General features: G+C 44.7%; 1 protein-coding gene across 1 annotated transcript in view; it reads right to left on the reverse strand.

Moving 5' to 3' along the window:
- Positions 1-315: 315 nt before the first annotated feature.
- Positions 316-9,937, reverse strand: part of LOC103131950 (metabotropic glutamate receptor 7-like) — a 64,501-nt gene continuing 54,879 nt past the window's right edge. The window contains exon 9 of the mRNA XM_007543693.2: positions 316-1,334. Coding sequence (XP_007543755.2) covers positions 1,285-1,334 — 50 coding nt within the window. The 3' untranslated portion in view covers positions 316-1,284. The remainder of the gene's footprint in view (positions 1,335-9,937) is intronic.

Raw genomic sequence — 9,937 nt, forward strand, 5'->3', positions numbered from 1 at the left:
TGTGCAAAGTGGACTGATTTTTTTTTGTGGGTGACAAATTAAATTCAACAATCAAATGAATGGGGCCCATCCAGCGCCCGGGGTTCATACAGAGGGCGACTTTTAATTTTAATCTGGGTAAAATTATTTCTGACATTAATATTATAATTATTACAAAGGAAAATGTAAAGTACAACACAAAGTAATCATGTTTGATAATAAGTAGAACCATATTTATCCAGAGACTTTTAGTGAAAAGTAATCTTATTACCTGGCAAAACATAGCCAGCGTTTTGAAAGAAAGCGATCCAAATCCTGTTTCCAGAGCTAACGATAAACAATGTGCTTTTCTCTCCATAAAGCAAACGTCCAAAACTCAGCCAACAATAAACACCAGCTTTACTTTGTAACAATGTTCTTAGCTTTTGACGCACAGGACAACACGTTTGGACACACCTGCACCAAACAAAAAACTAGCTCTGCTGTTAGCGCATTAACATGTTAGCATAAGTGTGCCCACCACTGTAAACTGGAGACGCTTCGGGTCTCCGGAGGTCAGGCGGGTCGGACTGGACATGCAGAACAGGCACATTAACAGAACCATCGCCTCAGATCCGCCACAGAAACACAAAGAGCCACAGACGGAGGAACCGCAAACACAAGCTGGGAACCGGACAGGATGGGAACGGACGCACACGCAAACGACAGCACTGGCACATCACAGCTGCTACTTCCTCTCACTGCTCCTCCCTCAATCCTGCAAAGCCTTCTGGGATGTGGAGTTCCCAAAGTTAGCGCACGAACATGGACCTGCAAACCAAATAAAACATGCACCATCAATAATTACATGAAGCTGTGAAGGTGGTGTTGTGTTCACCGCGCGCCTCAGTCTCAGTCCAGAACCAGCGGACCGGTTCCACTGGTTCTGAACGGGTTTCATCCTCCGGCCTCCAGGTGGCAGCGTGAGCTCAGGGCTGCAGGTGTGAAACCAAACATGGCTTCAATAAACACAAAGAAAACGAGATGTTCATCCAGGAAGCAGAACGGATCCGCCAGCAGGGCCAGAGTCATCCCAGCACCAGAACGAGCAGAACCGGAGGACGGGTCCAATGGAAGAGAGCGACAGATGGATCAGCCTCCAGAACGCTCCGGGTTCGGCGCCGACCCTCCGTCAGGTCAGACGCCTTCGTCCCAGAGTCCACGCTCAGAGGAAAGCGGATCCGGTGGATCAGAACAGAACCGGCGGCCCGTTTCTCCGGCTGAAGAGGATCGGACCAGCAGACCGCTCGCAGATGGAGGATGGAGTTAGATCACTACGTCGTTGTAGCTCACGTACTTGGTCTTCGACGCTGGACCTGCGGACGAAAAGAGACGCCATGACTACCAGGAGCCTGACAGGGGCGACTGCAGTTCAGAGGTCAGAGGTCAGGTATTTATCCTCGTCATTCAGTGAGATCCTGAGAGTCTGGTTTAGGTTGATAAATCATCTCAAACCTCCTTCCACCATTAATGTTCACTGGGTCAGAAGTTCTGACCCAAAACCAAAACCGTTCCAGATTCAGTTGGTTCTGATTCAGAACCGACTGAATCTGGAACCCCTGAACGATGGGGCCCTGAGCGATGGGACTATGAACGATGGGACTCTTTATCCTGAACGATGGGATTCTTTACCCTGAACGATGGGACTCTTTACCCTGAATGATGGGACTCTTTACCCTGAACGATGGGGCCCTGAGCGATGGGACTCTTTGCTCTGAACAATGGGACCCTGAGCGATGGAACCCTTTACCCTGAACGATGGGACTCTTTACCCTGAACGATGGGACTCTACCCTGAACGATTTGACCCTGAGCGATGGGACCCTGAACGATGGGACTATGAACGATGGGACTCTTTACCCTGAACGATTTGACCCTGAGCGATGGGACCCTGAAAGATGGGACTCTACCCTGAACGATGGGACTCTTTACTCTGAACGATGGGACTTTTTACCCTGAACAATGGGACTCTTTACCCTGAACAATGGGACCCTGAACGACGGGTCTCTGAATGATGGGACTATGAACGATGGGACTCTTTGCCCTGAAGGATGGGACCCTGAGCGATGGGACTCTTTGCCCTGAACGATGGGACCCTGAGCGATGGGACCCTGAGCGATGGGACTCTTTGCCCTGAACGATGGGACCCTGAGCGATGGGACCCTGAGCGATGGGACTCTTTACCCTGAACGATGGGGCCCTGAGCGATGGGACTCTACCCTGAACGATTTGACCCTGAGCGATGGGACTCTTTAGTGCAGAGCTGCTGTTGGTGAACTCGGTGAATCAGATTCATGCAAACATTCAGACTGAATGTTGAAATCAAAGTTTTAGCTTCAGGGTGTGAAAACTTCTGCTGCAGATTCTTGTTTAATTTTATAAATTATCACATTATGGTGGAAAAGATGTGAAATAATCCATCATGATCTCATTGTAGACGTAGATATTCTGCTGTAGATCAGATTCATGAATGTCTAAATCCATCCTGACCTCCTGCTGATTGAGGTTTGTTGTTTCCCCAGATTGTTTGGTTTCTGTGCTCAGTGTGAGCTAAACGGGGTGAAAAAAGATGTTTGCTTCTTTAATTGGGTCTGAACAGAACCAAACCAGAACCAGGAGCGACCCGTTGGGCCATGCAGCATGCAGGCCGGGCCATGCTGAAACCAGAGCCACCTGGTTTGTTCTCCTTCTGGCTTCAGCGTTCCTCCGGTGACGAAGCGCTCAGAGCTAAACGGAGAATTAAAGCCCTGACTTCCTGTTTCCCTCTGGACTCAACATGACGTGACGCACAGTCCAGTTTCTTCTTCCACCATGAGGAGGACGGCGACGGTAGGGGGCGCCGTTGGAACGTTACCCAAATCAATAATTTGGGTTATTTAGTCCGTCACAGGAGAAGCAGGAATGGAGGGTTCATTATTCAAAATGATATTTTCATCATGTTATTCAATTATTACATGTCAGAGTGTGAAAATAAATATTTAGTCAGTAAGCTAGTTAGCAGGCTAAATAGTTAACTAGCTTAGAGCTAAACAGTTAGCTATTTAGTTTATACTAAAGTAAAAACTTATTATTCTAAGTTTAGAATAATATTTAGCTCCAAATTAAATTAAGTATTTAATGCCATGCTAAGTATTTGGAGTATGAGCTCCAAGTGATTAGCAAGCTAAATGTTTAGCTCCATTCTAAAAATTTTGTCTTTTAATATTTAGTTTGGAGTTAAATATGTTGCTGATCAACCAAACATTTAGCTCCCCAAATAAACATTTTGCTTGCTAAATACTTAGATGAGATTGGAGAGACTTTAAAATGTATAAATAACTGAATAAAATGAACCTCGTTTTCTTTCTCTTATGACAAACTAAANGACCCTGAGCGATGGGACTCTTTAGTGCAGAGCTGCTGTTGGTGAACTCGGTGAATCAGATTCATGCAAACATTCAGACTGAATGTTGAAATCAAAGTTTTAGCTTCAGGGTGTGAAAACTTCTGCTGCAGATTCTTGTTTAATTTTATAAATTATCACATTATGGTGGAAAAGATGTGAAATAATCCATCATGATCTCATTGTAGACGTAGATATTCTGCTGTAGATCAGATTCATGAATGTCTAAATCCATCCTGACCTCCTGCTGGTTGAGGTTTGTCGTTTCCCCAGTTTGTTTGGTTTCTGTGCTCAGTGTGAGCTAAACGGGGTGAAAAAAGATGTTTGCTTCTTTAATTGGGTCTGAACAGAACCAAACCAGAACCAGGAGCGACCCGTTGGGCCATGCAGCATGCAGGCCGGGCCATGCTGAAACCAGAGCCACCTGGTTTGTTCTCCTTCTGGCTTCAGCGTTCCTCCGGTGACGAAGCGCTCAGAGCTAAACGGAGAATTAAAGCCCTGACTTCCTGTTTCCCTCTGGACTCAACATGACGTGACGCACAGTCCAGTTTCTTCTTCCACCATGAGGAGGACGGCGACGGTAGGGGGCGCCGTTGGAACGTTACCCAAATCAATAATTTGGGTTATTTAGTCCGTCACAGGAGAAGCAGGAATGGAGGGTTCATTATTCAAAATGATATTTTCATCATGTTATTCAATTATTACATGTCAGAGTGTGAAAATAAATATTTAGTCAGTAAGCTAGTTAGCAGGCTAAATAGTTAACTAGCTTAGAGCTAAACAGTTAGCTATTTAGTTTATACTAAAGTAAAAACTTATTATTCTAAGTTTAGAATAATATTTAGCTCCAAATTAAATTAAGTATTTAATGCCATGCTAAGTATTTGGAGTATGAGCTCCAAGTGATTAGCAAGCTAAATGTTTAGCTCCATTCTAAAAATTTTGTCTTTTAATATTTAGTTTGGAGTTAAATATGTTGCTGATCAACCAAACATTTAGCTCCCCAAATAAACATTTTGCTTGCTAAATACTTAGATGAGATTGGAGAGACTTTAAAATGTATAAATAACTGAATAAAATGAGCCTCGTTTTCTTTCTCTTATGACAAACTAAACAACCAAAATGATTGGCGTTAATTTTTGCTGAGTAACTTTACAGACAGCTCTCTGTACGAGGGACGTGAAAACGTCTCCACATGGAGCAGACAGCCAGCGGTATGCTAGCTGGTGCAGGAGGTGTGATGCTGTGGGCCAGTTTCTCCTCCAAGCCACAGAGACTTAATGACGAGGTTCTGAAACAAACCGGACCCGATGACGAGGTTGTGAAGCTGAAGAGAACCAGAACCTTGTTCAAGTTTCTGGTTTCATAGTTTTTAAATCAACAGAGGCTGAAATGGTTCTTCATCACCTTCTGTTGGACTTTCAGTCCTCAGAACCAGAAGACCAGGCGGCCATGTTTTAAATGAGCTTCCACAGGAAGTGGGTCTTTGATAACAGGAAGTGGGTCATTGATAACAGGAAGTGGGTCTTTGTTAACAGGAAGTGGGTCTTTGATAACAGGAAGGAGGTCTTTGATAACAGGAAGTGGGTCTTTGATAACAGGAAGTGGGTCTTTGATAACAGGAAGTGGGTCTAGGCCAACAGGAAGTGGGTCTTTGTTTCGTGGCGCAGCAGCTCTTGGAGGAATGCTGAAGGCCTGAGGAAGGAGAATCAGAGAACAGGCATCTGCTGCTGGGGAATCGGTGAACCACCTGAAAGGTCACGGGGTGTCATGAGGTCAGGATGGGAGGGGCTGCAGGTGAGGAGGAGGTCGGCTGAACGGCTGCTACACATCTGAGGGACGTTCGCTGAAAGCAGAGGTGCTGGTAGCTTCAATTCTTCTGCCTGACAGAAAATCTACATTAAATACTCCCGCCTCGGCAAAATTTAACATGTGATCAACTTACATTATTTATTAATTTAAAAGATTTTAAGTCTTTCATTTTTGATACTCAATTTCAAGACGCTTTAAGGTCACCATGAATTTATTAATTATGTTTTCACGGCTTTTAAACCATGTTGTTTGATTTAGAGAAGAGCCAAAGCTTGGACCGGAACAAAAAGTCCAGCAGAACCGGGTTCCTGCTCTTTGACTTCCTGATCGGTTCTGGTCCAGTGAGGCGGTTCTGCTGCTGATTTACTGGCGCCAGCCCAGGAGGCGATGAGGGAGCTTCAGCTACAAGTCAGAGGAGCGGCTGCTAAAGTCTCTGCAGCAGCTCCTCCATCTCATGGAAAACTCATGAAGGATGTTTAACATTCGCTGCATACTGGCCTCCTCATTCTCTTCATTCTCTTTCATGTTGATAAGTTGTGACTGCTGCAACTAATTAATTTAATAATCAATTATTATCATGATTAATCAAATAAAAAATTGCCACAGATTTTTTTATTTAACTGTTTAAATGAGGTTATTAGAAACAACAAAAAATACAAATAATTCAGTTAATTTCTTAACTACAGAAATTAATTAATTTTAACTTTAAACCTGAAGAAAAATGTCAGATCAAGCAAACAGTTCCTGCTTCCTCTATATCTGAACCAGAACCAGAGCCAGAACCAGAACCTGCATCTCATTTCCAGCCTGCCTGTGCAGCTGGTCTCCTCTTTCCTTCACTCTGCACAAACGCGCAGCAACAAATCCTAATCGATGTGGAACTATAACGCACTGAGTGAATGGGGAAGTTTGCGTGTTGCGGCGGAAAATTGAAGGACGTCAAAATTCATAAACACAACGAAGCTAATACAACATAAAAACAATGCTATACTTGACGGAGTTTGGCTACATCGAGGCTCACTGCAGTAAAAAAGACATACGGAGGATCAGACAGCAGGTAAAGCAGCGCACAGCTACAAACACTCACCCGGATTAGCATGACGGTCAGAAAGCTAAACAAATAACCCGCAAAATGATTTAAGTCTTCGAGCTGCGATGTCAGACGCTGGTTCTGCTCTCCTGTTGAACCGCTGCTACGCTACAGGTAGTAATATCTGACAGACGGAGCTTCGCTTCTGCTCCACCTGGTAGTGACTCTCACACCGAACCTGCTTAAAGCTGCAGCATCTAACTTAAAAAATACATTTTACACACGTATTAAAACTTTGCTGTCCTAACATGAGACAGATAATCTCTGAATCTCCTCCCTGTCCTGCATAATTACTCCGCTCAGTCAGAAACAGCCAATCAGAGCTAGCAGTAACCAGCTAGCCGCCATGCTAACAGGAAGTTTTCATTCAGTAACTCTGGATTGTTTATTGTAATGGATCCTGTTTTTGCCTTTGAATGTTAAGTTTTATACTTGAGTTTTTGGCAATGTTGAGAGGTTTTATTTTGGCTCTGCATTATTTAGCCTCTTCAGAGCCTTCATATGTTATCAGTCTGTTAAAGATGGTATTACTATAGCAGTACAATTTGCACAATGCCTGTTTTGTTTTTTTCTTGGAAAAAGTTATTAAAAACAAGTTTTTGTCTAAATTAAGGTGAATTCATGGTTCCTTTTTCCACATAAAGTAACCGGTAGTGGCTATGATTAAAAAAAAAAAATAATAATTATGTGATCGGTATTGGTGATCGGCCCTCATGGATTGGAATCGGCAGGAAAAAACCTGATTGGCACATTTCTAATATTAACCCTTTAATGTTTTTACCAGTATTGCTCTGAGCAGCAGCTCCTGTCAGCTGATGTTTGCTAATTATTGCTGGCTAGTCTGAAGGAGCGTAGACTTAGAGGCAGGGCTAGGTCCACCCAGGTGATTTTACATCTGAATGGTTGCCATGGAGATTAAAGGATTTCCCGAACAAAGAATCAAAGCAACACTGCAGGTTTAATATTGATGAGGGGAAAAATGTTAAGACACTGTTTTTCAACCTTTTTTGAGCCAAGGTAATTGTTTTAATTGAAAAAATCTCGAGGCACCCCACCAACCAAAAATGTAAACAAAGATACTCTGTAGCCGCCTATGTTACATATATAATCATTCTTATCAAAGTGTCTTGAATAGGAATCAAATAAACACAAAAATGTTTTTTTTTTATTATCACATTTTACATTTCTTATTTCAAATTGCACGTAACATGTCCACTTAAAAAATACACCTGAACACCTGAACAGCCACAACACTGTGGTGTGATGCATGAATGTAGTAACATTCATGCATCACTAATTCTCTTGTTTTAATGTAAAATGCTCTGTACTTACTGCCATCTAGTGGTAATAAAATTACCTGATTACGCCGCTAGCCACTACTACAGCAAAGACACTCAAAGATGGCATCATTTGCAGATAATTAATTCGTTTTCAAAAAATCTTTTAAGATCAATTACCGTATTTTCCGGACTATGAGCGCACCATATTATAAACCGTACCTTCAAATTTTTTTGGCCCCCTGGATACTTACATATATCAGCCGCACCGGGCTGCAGGCCGCTGGTATCTCTGCTGCTCTGTTTCCCATAAGGACCCAGCAGGGGGCAGCAGAGGGTTGCGTCCTAATAACTGATGGATATATTAAGGACGCAGGTCTCCGTCTCCAAATCCGGTTTTGTTCACACCGAGTTTACGTGCAGCGGCTTTATTTCCCTCCTGTACTGTCAGATCGATACTCCTCAACTTAGAAGCTGCATCATATGAGTTTGAAAACATTTCTCCGTCGTGCCTGCTGCTAGCATGTGGTTGTTCTAAAGGAAAATTAGCGCGTTCTTCTTTGATTTCCAATTTTGACTTCTAATGATTCACTTCCTGCTAAAGAGCCCCCTGGTGGTTGAAGAAAAATCCACAGAAAAGCCGCATGTTCAAAGTGTAGGAAAGAAGTAGCGGCTTATAGTCCGGAAAATACCGCAGGTGAAATTGGATAATTTCCACGGCACACCTGACGATCACTCACAGTACACTAATGTGCCGCGGAACAATGGTTGAAAAACACTGTGTTAAGACACGATGGGAAGATCATAAAGGTTGACTTTACAGAAAACCGCCACTTTAAAAGCTGAATCTTGTTCTTACTGGTGTTTTCTTTAATATTTAACTTTTTTCTGCTTTAGCTCCTGATTCAGGCGGATGCAGCTCAGGAAAAGCTGCTGGTCAGCAGGAAACTCCTGAAACAGCAGCGTTCAGACCATGCGGGTGATAAACATGAGGGTCGCGGGCCGGCCGGAGCCGCCAGACTCACTGTTGGGCTCCAGGTTCTCGCACAGCTCCGTCTTGGCCTCGCCGTTGGGCCGGTCGGCGGCCTTGTGGGACAGCCGGGACGACATGGTGGCGGCGGTGACCACGGCCTTGAAGGAGCGCTTCCTCTTCTGGACGTTGAGCTCCGGGTGGAAGATGATGACGTAGACCTTGGGCACATAGAGCAGGCCGAGGGCGACGGAGGCGCTCAGGTTCATGGAGACGGTGAGGGTGGAGGTCTGGATGTAGAGCTGGGGGCAGAAAACACCAGATTAACCAGGAACCGCAACAGCCCAGTCTGACTGGACGGAACCGACTGGATGGAACCAGATAGAGCCGACTGGATGGATCCGACTGGACGGAACCAGATAGAACTGGCTGGACGGGTTTTACAGTGAAGGATTGTTTTTATTGCCATGTGTGTTCCTGACCAGCAGCCCCTGGTTCTGAAGGTCCATTAAGAGTTTATATCCTGTGGACATAAACTCATTTAACGCTAAGGGTTAAAGCTGCTCTTTCTGCATCTGAGGTCCAATCAGACAACAGCATCCGGTGAACAGCCAATCAGACTGCAGCTCAAGCCCAGGGTTGATTTGCAGACCAATGAAAACTTTTCAACCTTCTCCAGTCAGGAGCATCTGGAGGAAAAACAGACTTTTGCCTTCCGGTCAGAGTGAAAGAAAACCAAAGATGGAGTCAGACAACAGTCAGAACCAGAACAGGGTCAGATACACATCAGAACCGGATCAGAACTGGAACACAAGATGACATGTCAGATAGAGCAGAAACAGCAGCGGTTGTTATTGGGATTCAGGTCACTACTTCCACTAATGTGGGGCACTCACTGTGTGTCTGTGTGGGTGGGAGTGTGTGTGTGTGTGTGTGTGTGTGTCTGTGTGGGAGGGTGTGTGTGTGTGACAAGCAGAAACATTGTTTCAGAAGGGAAAACACTAATTGATCCTGATCCCACAGACGAGAACAGATAAGGAGAGAAGCAGCAGAATCAGAGACACAGAGATCGTCCTGATCTGCTGCCTGCTTATCGAACTGCAGGCCACTAACAGGCTTAAGAGGCGGCTAACAGGCCGCTAACAGGCCACTAACAGGCGGCTACCAGGTGGTTTACAGGCGGCTAACAGGCCGCTAACGGGCTTCTAAGAGGCGGCTAACAGGCCGCTAACAGGCCGCTAAGAGGCCACTAACAGGCTTCTAAGAGGCGGCAAACAGGCCGTTTACAGGCCGCTAAGAGGCGGCTAACAGGCCGCTAACAGGCTTCTAAGAGGCGGCTAACAGGCCGCTAACAGGCCGCTAAGAGGCAGCTAACAGGCTGCTAACAGG

The sequence above is a fragment of the Poecilia formosa genome, unplaced genomic scaffold, assembly GCF_000485575.1.
Source record: "Poecilia formosa unplaced genomic scaffold, Poecilia_formosa-5.1.2 Scaffold880, whole genome shotgun sequence".
Taxonomy (NCBI): domain Eukaryota; kingdom Metazoa; phylum Chordata; class Actinopteri; order Cyprinodontiformes; family Poeciliidae; genus Poecilia; species Poecilia formosa.